Raw genomic sequence first — 13727 nt, 5'->3', positions numbered from 1 at the left:
CTCAACATGTAGAAGAATATACTAGCCCTTGGAATTCTCCTGTATTTGTTATTAAAAAGAAATCTGGAAAATGGAGAATGGTGACAAATCTAAGGGCTATCAACAAGATTATTCAACCTATGGGCCCTCTACAATCCGGAATTCTTCTGCATTCTCTGTTACCAAAGGGATGGCCTCTCATAGTTATTGATTTAAAGGATTTTTTTCTTCACTATAACTTTACAAGAAAAGGATACAGAAAAGTTTACCTTCACAGTGCCTACTTATAATAATTCTCAGCCTACTAGAAGAGATCAATAGACTATCCTCCCACAGGGAATGCTCAATAGTCCCACCCTGTGCCAATACTTTATAAGCCAGCCATTGGGAATAATATGTAAGCAATTTCCTAGGTCTATAATCTACGATTACATGGATGGCATTTTGTTATCTGATTCAAATGCAGATACTTTAGAAAGGATGTTTGAAGAAGTAAAGAAAGTGTTACCTAAATGGGGATTACGAATTGCTCCGAAAAGATTCAAAGAGGAGATTCTGTTAATTACCTAGGTTACAGAATAGGCTTATAGAACATTAGAACACAAAAGACACAAATTAGGAAAGACTGGTTGTGGACTCTTAAGGACTTTCAAAAATTATTGGGAGACATTTCCATTCTACAACTGGCTGTTGGGATAACACCTGATTTAATAATTCATTTAAACTAAAGCTTAGATGGGGATAAAGACTTGAATAGTCCCAGAGAACTGACAGCTGAAGCAGAAAAGGAATTGATGATTGTTGAGGAGAAATTACAGGAGGCACAGGTGGATAGGATGAATCCAAATCTTTTTTTTAAGCATTCAAATAAACAGCAGTTTAATTTTTATTTAGATATTTACATTAATATTAGTATATAAAGTACACATTGGAATACTTCTTTGTTAGTGATTAAGCTCTGAAATGAAAATCCAGACTTCGATGAAAAAATAATTTCACGTGACATTACAGAAAGATTCACAGTAGCTCCTTACCCAAGGTTACATGCAGACAATTATTCTTCCTGGGTCTTGGGCTCATCATTAAATGTTGAACTAAGCAGTTTCTAAATAGCCCTCTCACCCAGAATTCCATGATCCTGTGTCTTTTTTTTGTTATTTTATTAAATTATAAAAGTTTCCATTTCCGCCCCTCCTCCCACCACCCTCCCACTCCCCCCACTCTCTCTCCTCCTCCCTCTCCATCCCTAAGAGCAGTCAGGGTTTTCTGCCCAGTGGGAAGTTCAAGTTCCTCCCCCCTCCCTCCAGGTCCAGGAAGGTGAGTGTCCAGACAGACTGGATCCACAAAATCCAGTATATGCAGAGGAAACAAGTCCCAGTGCCATTGTCAATGGCTTTTCAGAAAGACTCCGGCCAGCCACATTCAGAGAATCTGGTTGGATTGCGTCCTCGTTCAGTCCCAGTCCAACTGGCCTTGGTAAACTCTCATTAGATCCGTCCCCTTGTATCAGTGGGTGATCACATCCCTCGCAGTCCTTATTTCCTTTTTCATTTTCTTCCTCCTTCTGCTCCTCATTTGGACCTTGGGGGGCCCAGTCCAGTGCTCCAATGTGGGTCTCCATCTGTATCGCCAACCATCGTGGAATGAAGGTTCTCTCTGATCTTGCCGTCTTTGCTCACGTTCTCTTTCCTTCTGCTTCTCGTTTGGACCTAGGGAGTTAAGTTCAGGGTTACGATGTGGGTCTCTGTCTCTATCTCCATCAATCGCCAGATGAAGGTTCTATGGTGATAAGCAAAATATTCATCAGTATGGTTATGGGCCTAGGCCGTTTCAGGCACCCTCTCTTCTATCCAGAGAACAGTCTGGGGATCTCCTTGGACCTGTGATCCCATTTATAATCAAGTCTCCTGTAAACCCTAAGATGACTCCCTTAGTTGAAATATATTCTTCCCTGATCTCATATCCATCCTTCCTCCCTCCCCCCATCCCAGTCCACCTAGCTTTCCCCATTCCTCCCCTACTCCCTTCTCTCTAACCCTCTCCCCTTCCAATACCATTCCACCCCCCCCCATGCACTTGAGGTTACCTGGGACTCTTCTCTATTTCCAATCTCCAGGCAGATAGCTACATGATTTTCATCAGGTTCACCTTCTTATTTAGCTTCTCTAGGATCACGAATAATAGGCTCAAAGACCTTTAATTATGGTTAGAATCCACATATGAGTGAATACATACCATATTCCTCTTTTTGGGTCTGGCTTACCTCACTCAGTAAAGCGTTTTCTATTTCCATCCATTTGCATGCAAAACTCAAGATGTCATTGTTTTTTACCGCTGAGTAGAACTCTAATGTGTATATGTTCCACACCTTTATTAACCATTCTTCTATTGAGGGGCACCTAGGTTGTTTCAGGTTTTGGCTATTACAAATAGTGCAGCTATGAACATAGTTGAACAAATGCTTTTGTGGTATGATAGGGCATCTCTTGGGTATATTCCCAAGAGTGGAATTGCTGGGTCCACTCCCAGTTTCCTGAGAAACCGCCACACTGATTTCCACAGTGGCTGCACAAGTTTGCATTCCCACCAACAATGGATGAGTGTTCCCCTCATTCCACATCCTCTCCAGCATAGGCTATCATTGGTGTTTTTGAGTTTGGCTATTCTGACAGGTGTAAGATGATATCTCAAAGTTGTTTTGATTTGCATTTCCCTGATCGCTAAGGAGGTTGAGCATGACCTTAAGTGCCTTTTGGCCATTCAGAGTTCATCTGTTGTGAATTCTCTGTTCAGTTCAGTACCCCATTTTTTAATTGGGTTAATTAGAGTTTTAGTGTCTAGTTTCTTGAGTTCTTTGTATATTTTGGAGATCAGACCTTTGTCTGATGAGGGATTTGTGAAGATCTTCTCCCAGTCGGAAGGTAGCCTTTTGGTCTTACTGACAGTGTCCTTTGTTTTACAGAAGCTTCTCAGTTTCAGTAGGTCCCATTTATTCATTGCTTCTCTTATTGTCTGAGCTCCTGGGGTTCTGCTTAGGAACTGGTCTCCTGTGCCTATATCTTGTAGACTACTTCCCACTTTCTCTTCTATCAGGTTCAAAGTGGTCAGATTAATGTTGATGTCTTTAATCCATTTGGACCTGAGTTTTGTGCATGGTGATAGATATGGATCTATTTTTATTCTTCTACAGGTTGACATCCAGCTATGCCAGCACCATTTGTTAAAGATGCTTTCCTTCTTCCATTGTATGCCTTTAGCTCCCTTGTCAAATATCAGGTGTTCATACGTTTGTGGGTTAATACCCGGGTCTTCTATTCGATTCCATAGGTCGACTTCTCTGTTGTTATGCCAATACCAAGCTGTTTTCAAAACTGTAGCTCTGTAATAGAGTTTGAAGTCAGGGATGGTAATGCCTCCAGAAGTTCCTTTATTGTATAAGATTGTTTTGGCTATCCTGGGTTTTTTGTTTTGCCATATAAAGATTATTGTTCTCTCAAGGTCTGTGAAGAAGTTTGATGGAATTTTGATGGGAATTGCGTTGGATCTATAGATTGCTTTTGGTAGAATTGCCATTTTTACTATGTTGATTCTCCCAATCCAAGAACAGGGGAGGTCTGTCCATTTTCTGGTATCCTCCTCAATTTCTTTCTTCAAAGACTTAAAGTTCTTGTCAAATAGGTCTTTCACTTCCTTGGTTAGAGTTACCCCAAGATACTTTATGCTTTTTGTTGCTATCATGAAAGGTGATGTTTCTCTGATTTCCCTCTCTGCTTCTTTATCCTTTGTATATAGGAGGGCAACCGATTTTTTGGAGTTGACCTTGTATCCTGCCACATTACTAAAGGTGTTTATCAATTGTAGAAGTTCTTTGGTAGAGTTTTTGGGGTCGCTTATGTACACTATCATATCGTCTGCAAATAACGAAAGTTTAGCTTCATCCTTTCCAATTCGAATCCCCTTGATCCCTTTATGTTGTCTTATTGCTATTGCTAGGACTTCAAGCACTATATTGAAGAGGTATGGAGAGAGTGAACAGCCTTGTCGTGTTCCTGATTTTAGTGGAATGGCTTTGAGTTTCTCTCCGTTCAATTTGATGTTAGCTGTCGGCTTACTATATATTGCTTTTATTATATTTAGGTATGATCCTCGTATACCCAATCTCTCCAACACCTTTATCATAAAGGGGTGTTGAATTTTGTCAAATGCTTTTTCAGCATCCAATGAAATGATCATATGGTTTTTTTCTTTCAGTTTATTTATATGATGGATTACATTGATAGATTTGCGTATGTTGAACCAGCCCTGCATCTCTGGGATGAAGCCCACTTGATCATAATGGATAATTTTTCTAATGTATTCTTGGATTCGGTTTGCCAGTATTTTATTGAGTATTTTGGCGTCAATGTTCATGAGTGAGATTGGTCTGTAATTCTCTTTCTTGGTTGTGTCTTTGTGTGGTTTTGGTTTCAGGGTAACTGTAGCTTCATAAAAAGAGTTTGGCAATGATTCTTCTGTTTCTATATTGTGAAATACATTAAGGAGTATAGGTATTAGCTCTTCCTGGAAGTTCTGGTAGAATTCTGCATTGAAACCATCTGGTCCTGGGCTTTTTTTGGTGGGGAGGTTTTTGATAACAGCTTCTAATTCTTTGTGACTAACAGGTCTATTTAGATTGTTCACTTGCTCTTGATTTAACTTTGGTAAATGGTATTTATCTAAAAACCAATCCATTTCTTGTACATTTTCCAACTTTGTGGCATATAAACTCTCTTAGTAAGATCTAATGATTCTCTGAATTTCCACTGTGTCTGTTGTTATGTCCCCCTTTTCATTTCTGATCTTATTAATTTGAGTGTTCTCTCTCTGCCGTTTGATTAGTTTGGCTAGGGGTTTGTCAATCTTGTTGATTTTCTCCAAGAACCAACTTTTTGTTTCGTTGATTTTTTGGATTATTTTCTGTGTTTCTATTTTGTTGATTTGAGCCCTCAGTTTGATTATTTCCAATCTTCTACTCCTCCTGGGAGAGTCTGCTTCTTTTTTTCCCAGAGCTTTTAGGTGTGCTGTTAAGTCTCCAATATATGCTTTCTCCGTTTTCTTTAACTGGGCACTTAGCGCTATGAACTTTCCTCTTAGAACTGCTTTCATTGTGTCCCATAGGTTTGAGTATGTTGTGTCTTTATTTTCATTAAATTCAAGGAAGACTTTAATTTCTTTCTTTATTTCTTCCTTGACCCAAGGATGATTCAGTAGTTTACTGTTCAACTTCCACGCATTTGTAGGCTTTCTGGAATTCGAATTGTTATTGAATTCTAACTTTATTCCGTAGTGATCCGACAAGACACAGGTGATTACTAATATTTTTTTTGTATCTGTGTAAGTTTGATTTGTTACCGAGTATGTGGTCAATTTTCGAGAAGGTTCCATGAGCTGCAGAGAAGAAGGTATATTCTTTCCTTTTTGGGTAGAATGTTCTATAGATATCTGTTAAGTCCATTTGATTCATTACCTCTAGCAATTCTCTTATTTCTCTGTTGAGTTTCTGTTTGGTTGATCTGTCCATTGGTGAGAGAGGTGTGTTGAAGTCTCCTACTATTAGTGTGTGTGGTTTGATGACTGCCTTGAGTTCTAAAAGTTTTTCTTTTACATAAGTGGGTGCTTTTATATTAGGGGCATAGATATTCAGGATTGAGACTTTCTCCTGATTAATTGCTCCTGTTATGAGTATGAAATGTCCATCTCCATCTCTTCTGATTGATTTTAGTTTGAAGTTAATTTTGTTAGATATTAGAATGGCCACACCAGCTTGTTTCTTAGGTCCGTTTGCTTGGAAAACCTTTTCCCAACCCTTTACTCTGAGTAGATGTCTATCTCTGTGGTTGAGGTGTGTTTCTTGTAAACAGCAGAGTGTTGGATCCTGTTTTCTTATCCAGTCTCTAAGTCTGTGCCTTTTTATAGGTGAGTTGAGTCCATTAATATTAAGTGATATTAATGACCAGTGGTTGTTGATTCCGTTTATTATTTGTGTGTGTGTGTGTGTATGTAGTAGAGTTTGTGTGTTTCTCTTCTTTGAGTTGTGGTTGTGAAGGGTTGCTAGATGTCTCGGTTATTGTAGGCAGTGATGGCAATGTTGGATTCCTTGGGTTGCGATTTTCCTTCTATTACTTTCTGTAGGGATGGATTTGTGGCTACGAATTGTTTAAATTTATTTTTATCCTGGAATATTTTGTTTTCTCCGTTGATAGCGAACAATAGCTTGGCTGGGTATAGTAGTCTGGGTTTGCATCCATGGTCTCTTAGTTTCTGCAGTACCTCTATCCATGATCTTCTGGCTTTCATGGTTTCCATAGAGAAGTCTGGTGTAAGCCTGATAGGTTTACCTTTATAAGTTACTTGACCTTTTTCCTTTGCAGCTCTTAATATTCTTTCTTTAATCTGGATGTTTTGTGTTTTGATTATTATATGGCGAGGGGACTTTTTTTTTTGATCCAGTCTATTCGGTGTTCTGTATGCTTCTTGAACCTTCATAGGAATATCGTTCTTTAGATTGGGAAAGTTTTCTTCTATAATTTTGTTAAATATAGTTTCTGGGTCTTTTATCTGCAGTTCTTCTCCTTCTTCAATCCCTATTATTCTTAGATTTGGTTTTTTTATTGTGTCCCAGATTTCCTGAATGTTTTGTGAAGAGAATTTGTTGGATTTGCCGTTTTCTTTGACCAGAGCATTTATTTTCTCTATGGTATCTTCAGAATCTGAGATTCATTCTTCTATCTCTTGTATTCTATTGGTTATGCTTGATTCTGTAGTCTCCGTTCGTTTACCTAGGTTTTCCATATCCAGCCGGTTCTTGTTTTGTGTTTTCTTCATTGCCTCCATTTCAGTTTTCAATTCTTGGACTGTTTCCTTTACTTGTTTGATTGTTTTTTCTTGGTTTCTCAGGGTATCATTCACAGATTTACTTAGTTCTTCAAACTTTTTGTTATATTTCTCATCCATTTCTATACTCATTTCTTCAAACTTTTTGCTATACTTCTTGACCAGTTCTTTAAGGGAGTTATTCATATCCTGTTTAAGGGACTCTATTGCTTTCATAATGGCACTTTTTTCCACTTCATCTGGGATAGAGTGTTCAAGTCCTTCTGTTGTAGGGTCATTGGGATCTGGTGTTTTCATGTTGTTTTTCAGATTGTTGGAGGAGGTCTTGCCTTGGCGTCTGCCCATCTCTTCATTCAAATGCTCTCTATTGGAACTTCTGGTAGCGGGTCAGGTTCCCTTGTTGGGCAGGGAGTTCACTGATAGAATGCCTACCTTTCCTCAGGCAGGCTATTGAAGCACAGGTACTCCCTCTTTCTGGGATGCGCCTACAGAGCAGGCCCAGTGTGCAAGGCAGCTGAACTGGGGAAATTTTATGGCCCCAGTGGGAGGGGAGAAATATAGAAATTTGTACCTGGATGGAAGCTGGGATGGCAGGCGGGAGAGCTTAGCAGGGTGGAACCAGCACTGCAGGTTGACCTGGGAGTCTATGGGGTCGGGGAATGTCCGAACTCCTCCTCGCCGGGCCCCTGCCGCAGGCCTGAAGCAAACTCACCCCTCCGATGGCCCTCTGGATGGAGGCTGGGATGGCTGGCGGGGGCGCTAGCAGGGTGGAGCCAGCAGAGCAGGGTGACCTGGGAGTCTATGGGGTCGGGGAAAGTCCTAGCTCCTCGTTGCAGGGCCCCTGCCGCAGGCCCGAAGCAAACTCACCCTTCCGATGGCCCTCTGGATGGAAGCTGGGATGGCTGGCGGGGACGCTAGCAGGGTGGTGCCAGCAGTGCAGGCTGACCTGGGTGTCTATGGGGTCGGGGAAAGTCCTAGCTCCTTCTCGCCGGGCCCCTTCTGCGGGCCCGAAGCAAACTCACCCCTCCGATGGCCCTCTGGATGGAAGCTGGGATGGCTGGCGGGCGATGAATCCAAATCTTAATTGTATTCTAGTCATTGCCTTCCAGAACTTCTCCTCCAGGAATTTTAATGCAGAGGGACAATATTATCTTAGAATGGATCTTTTTACCACATAAACCAAGTAAAAAAATAAAAATTTATGTGGGAAAAAGGATCTGAATTAATTATAAAAGGTAAATTGAGACTTATTAATTAGCAGGTATAGACCCAGCAGAGGTTATATTACCTTTTACTGCTGATGAAATAAAAAAGTTATGGGAAGACAATGAACCTTGGCAAAGGGCTTATGCTAACTTTTTGGGAGAAATTAATAGCAATTATCCCAAAAGCGATAGACTTAACCTTATAAAGAGAACTTCTTGGATTCTTCCCTGAATTGTATGTAATGCACCAATAACAGGAGCCCATACATTTTATACTGATGCAAATAAAACAGGGAAGTCAGGATACAAATCAGAAGAATTAAGTAAGGTGAAACAAAGCCCTTATAATTCTGTTCAGAAGGCAGAATTATATGCTATTCTTATGGTATTAAGGGATTTTAAAGAACCTCTCAATATAGTTACTGATTCATAATATGCAGAAAGAGTTGTCTTACATATTGAAACTGCTGAATTTATACCAGATGATATGTAATTGACTTCATTGTCTATCCAGGTGCAAGACATAATCAGGAATAGGCTTTGTTCTATATACATAACACACATCCAATCTCATATGGGCTTGCCAGGTCCTCTAGCACATGGCAATCAATAAATTGATTAATTATTGATTGGAAGTGTGTTGCAAGCCTCTGAATTTCATAAAAATCTCACGTCAATAGCAAAGGTTTAAAGAAAGAGTTTTCTATTACATAGCAAGAAGCTAAGGAGATTATAAAGAGGTGTCCTTCTTGCTCTTTCTATAATCAAACACCATTGCCTGCAGGGAGTAACCCTTATGGTATTCAAAGGAATGAAATCTTGCAGATGGATGTGTTCCACTTTTCGGAATTTGGTAAATTAAAATATGCATACCACACCATAGACACATTTTCAATGGGCACCTGCCATGAGCTCAGAAAAGGTTGATTCAGTAATCACACATTTATTAGAAGTTATGGCCATCATGGGCATTCCTATACAAATAAAGACAGACAATGGTCCAGCATATGTATCTAAGAAAATGAAACGGTTTTTTGCTTATTATAATATAAGGCATATTACAAGTATACCAAATAATCCTACAGGTCAGGCAGTTATAGAAAGTTCAAATCGTACTATAAAGGATATACTGAACAAACAAAAACGGATGGAAAGTACCCCCCAGAAATAGATTGCATAACATTTATTAATCTTGATTTTTCTTAAGGGTAATAAGAAAGGAACAACAGTAGCAGAGAGACATTGGGTAATGGAATGAATTCCTGAATTGAATCAATCAGTATATTTCAAGGATGTATTGACCTCACAATGGAAACCAGGAAATGTGCTACATTGGGGAAGGGGTTTTGCTTGTTTCCACAGGAGAAGAAAAATTATGGATACCATCAAAATTAATAAAGATTTGTTTTGAAAAGGAATAACCTATTAAAACAGAAATGACAGGTCAGCCACAATGGTGACAGCCATGCAGGTGGTAAGTGTTGGGGCAGGGTTCTGCTCTTATCTTTGCAGGAAAATTACACATCATCAAAAATTCAAGAGACCCTGGATGTTTGAATGCTGACAGAACTAAAAACAGCCATCCACTAAGGATCATCTAGAAAATGGAATATGGATTATGTATAAAGGTACTAGTTATACTTACATTTACACACACACACACACACACACACATTCAGCTGGTTCTGGAGTTGGACAATGGCTCTGTACTTCTCTAAATTCAAGCATATTGTTAAAAGGAACATTCAGAGTTTCTGTCTCATATCAAGAGCCATCTGGTATGGGACAAACAAAAACTTTAAGAAAAAATTCACCTTCTTCATTCCTATTTTGTCTATATCATATTCTTCATTGTAAGTATGTTTATATGAATGATGTTTAAGTTTTCCATGATGAACAAAAGATTTTCCTACGGATCCTTTTCCTGCAGTAATCTTTGAAGATTCCAGGAAGAAGATGGGGCCCCACAGTAACCATTCCACCTAGTAGAGATGACATCGTGATGTAGACAGTGCTACCATAAGACTGTTTTGGGTACCAGCTGCAACGATATGTTGATATTTCCCCATTGAATTTTCTGTAACATGAGGGGCCGGCTTGTTGGGGTATCTGTTCCCACCTGGCACCCCACAACCGACATACCCCAAGGAAAATCACACACAAGACTCCATAAGGTTATAAACTGATTGGCCCATTAGCTCAGGCATCTTGTTAACCCTTGTAACTTATATTAACCCATTATTATTATCTATGGTAGCCATATGGCTTGGTACCTTTTTCAGTTGTCAGCTTGCATGTTGCTTCCTCAGTGATCTGGGCAGGAGTGGCAGAGGGAGCTTCTGCTTCCAGAATACTCCCAGTCTCTTTGCTCCACCCCTACTTCCTGTCTGGCTTTCCCGCCTATACTGCCTGCCTGGCCAATCAGCATTTTATTAAAATATGATTGACAGAATACAGATAATTCTCCCACACCAATTTTCCACATATGACATCCCGTGACATTGAAGCACAGGACTTCCTCATCCCTAAGGTAGGTGTGGGCACCCTTGTCCCAGGATTCCCACTAGGCAAGCATGGGTGGTGAAGACCAAAACTAACACATCCTGGATTTCCACATGCTGACAGAACCAACCTGGGTTCCGTTCACTGCAGCTATTGGCCAGGATTCCACATAGAATGGGTTTGTCCAATGAAATAAGTCACAAGAAACTTTTAGAAGCATGAACACAGGAACAAGGGCTGATTTGGGAGCCCATAGAAGGCTCATTACCATACTCTCCAAGGCTTTAGAGAAGGGGCTGAGAGGTTTGGAGCTATGTCTGAATAAAAGAATCCAGTGTGTGCAGGAAAAGGTTGTCTATATGAACTTAGTGGCAATGCATGTCCACATCATGTGCCTCCTGCCAGGGGACGACCCTCATCACCAATCTGTCCTCAGTGATGAAGGATGAGATTGTCTGGGAGAAGCCCCTCCGCTTCCATCCTGAGCACTTCTTGGATGCCCAGGGCCGCTTTGTGAAACATGAGGCCTTCATGCCATTCTCAGCAGGTCCTGTGGGATGCCTGTCTCCATGTCTCTTCCCAGGGGCTTTGGAGCATCCACCAGTCCCCAGACTGATTGAACTTTTTTTCCTACCTGCAGGCCGCCGAGCTTGCTTGGGGGAGCCCCTGGCCCGCATGGAGCTCTTCCTCTTCTTCACCTGCCTCCTGCAGCGCTTTAGCTTCTTGGTGCCCAGTGGACAGCCCCAGCCCAGCGACCGTGGCATCTTCGCATTGCCAGTTCCCCCAACCCCCTACGAGCTCTGTGCAGTCACGCGCTAGAAGGACAGCAGCTCCATCCTTCTCCCCAGCTTGTGCTGAATGATGTCTAATAAAACCTTTCTGTGGCTGTCACTCAGATTCCTGGTCCAACCCACACAATTGTCTCCACTGTGTCCCCAGCCAACAGTCTACAATCAGTCTTTCACCTTCTCCTCAGACCTCCCCTATGAACAACTTTAATGTTGTGAGAAAAGAGTTTACTGAGCCACAGCAGTGACCCAGGCCTGCAGTATAGCTCATGAGAGGCGGAGGCAAAAATACTGCAAGCTCAAGTTAGGCCTGCATTACATACCTTTAGCTACTTCATGAGACCCTTGATCAAAAGGGAGGTATGTAGTCATGAGGTTGTGATGAAGGGAAGGAGGAGGCAATGAAAGGGAAGAGATAGGAAACACTGAGATAAAATAGGAAGAGAGGTCATTGTGCTGGTGTTCAGCAATTGACTCTACATCACATGTAAAAACCCATCAATGGCTGTTACGTTGGTGAAAATTGCTGACCAAAGTCAAGCTTCAATGGTTTTGTGCCCCAAACTCACGGCCCTTAGATTAACATTTTCCACACCTGTTGCAGAGTCAGCTCCCACATTCTGATGCCCTCCAGTGAGTAACCACCTGGGAAGGGAAGAAGATTTAGGAAACTGAGGCAATCCTTCCTAAACTGTGAAGCACTCAGACTAAAGAGAAAATGTAGGCACTCAACTCAAACCAGAAGACAAAGGGCAGCATTGCTTCTTTTATTGGGGGACGGATTCCAGGTTCCATATGAGCTCTCTTTCCTGACCTTCGGTGGTTGCAGTAGTTGACGTAAGATTCTTCCAGAAACTCCTAGCAGCAGAGATGTACCCTTGAGGTAGCTGACTGTGACCTGTCATCGTATTCATGGACATCTTCCTTTACTGGTGTGACTGTTGCATTAATGCAAATATAGGAATTCCAGCTACCTGGAAGGCCCTGTTCAACTGGGCATGAACTTGCCGAAAACTTGGTATAACTTGTACATAGAGAGAGGGGAATAGGTGCTAATTAAAAGCAACAGAGATCACAGCACCTCCAGCAGCAGAAAATGGTGTTGAAGCCACAGAACAGACAGGGAGCTTGGCCCCCACATAGTAGACTTAGCAGCTTCCCAACGACAGGCTCAGTGGTGTCTGAGGTTACTTTGGACTTTCTTAGTGCAAGGTGTGATGGAAAGGCCAGGAAGTGGAACAGGACATGGCTGCTGATTTGACATCTGATAGCACAGGGCAGAGTTATGGAGACTCAAGTCTCCTCTGATCCCGGTAATGGATGAAGTCTTGAGGGTGTGGATAAGGGATCAGAGTCTAATGGAGAATTTTAGTCAAGAAAGCAAATGAAGGGAGGTGCTGTGTTTTCTTGACCTCACTGCCTGTCTCATGGAATCTGACTTTATTTGTACACAGTAAAATGTTAAGATGCCAATTTGCAATTCCCGGGCTCTGGCCAGGACACAGTCAGGTGCCCTTATCTGATAGGATTCCTTTGTTGAGCTCACAAGATGTGTCCTCCCCAGACACAGGTACTAGATCTCAGACTATCGATGTAGATCAGTGATACATGGGAGGGTCTGGGTGATGTGGGAGGTGATGTATGCTGTGATATGTTTTATTATTATTGGTTAATAAAGAAGCTGTTTTTGGCCAATGGCCTAACAGAGTAAAGCCAGACTGAAAGAGATATAGAGAGTAGGCGGAGTCAGAGAGAAGCTGTATAGCCGCTTGCAGGAAACAGACGCCTCCACAGGAGCCTCAGAATCTTTGCTGGTAGGCCATGACCTCGTGATGATGCTTAGAATAATGAAGATGAGTTAGTTTAGGATATAAGAGCTAGCTAGCAATATGCTTAAGCTATTGGAAAACAGTATTGCAAATAATGTATTTTTTGTGTGATTATCTCAGTTCTGGGCAGCTGGGAATGAACAAGCGACCTCCCCCCAACAGATTGGTGTGCCAACATGATCTGAAATGTTTGGAACTGATGTCTGCCACCCACTTTGGGTCTGGATGCTTTTTTGCCCCCTTAGGGCTGGGGGGAAAGTAGCTGAGACTATCTATACCCGTGGCTCAGCGGCTCCCACCTGGGCAAATTCCTACTGCTATACAGAGAGATTTTATTTTCAGGACGTGCAGTGCTATTACTTAGATAAAAATGGTTTATGTACTGCACGTGCCTTCTCAGAGTTAAAGTGGTGAGTGCTGCTCCTACCTGGCAGTCCCAGAGATGGCAATAATGGTAACTCCACCATATTGAAAGGTGGAGAGAGGCGGAGCCAGCATCCAGAGCCACTGCAACCAAGCTGCTTACCATTTTAAAAAGCACTCCTGCTATA

The 13727-nt window shown here is 41.6% G+C and overlaps 1 protein-coding gene across 2 annotated transcripts in view; it reads left to right on the top strand.

Annotated features, from left to right (window-relative positions):
• Positions 1 to 11413, top strand: part of LOC146890961 (cytochrome P450 2D20-like) — a 36292-nt gene extending 24879 nt beyond the window's left edge. Inside the window, exons 8-9 of one of the 2 annotated variants that reach the window (XM_087899112.1) lie at positions 10965 to 11106; positions 11200 to 11413. In XM_087899112.1, coding sequence (XP_087755238.1) covers positions 10965 to 11106; positions 11200 to 11378 — 321 coding nt within the window. In that variant the 3' untranslated portion in view covers positions 11379 to 11413. The remainder of the gene's footprint in view (positions 1 to 10964; positions 11107 to 11199) is intronic. The other variant, XM_087899111.1, reaches the window with a different exon arrangement.
• Positions 11414 to 13727: the final 2314 nt, after the last annotated feature.

The sequence above is a fragment of the Myodes glareolus genome, chromosome 19 (genome assembly GCF_982192425.1).
Source record: "Myodes glareolus chromosome 19, mMyoGla1.1, whole genome shotgun sequence".
Lineage (NCBI taxonomy): Eukaryota > Metazoa > Chordata > Mammalia > Rodentia > Cricetidae > Myodes > Myodes glareolus.
This window is presented reverse-complemented; position numbering and strand designations above follow the sequence as displayed.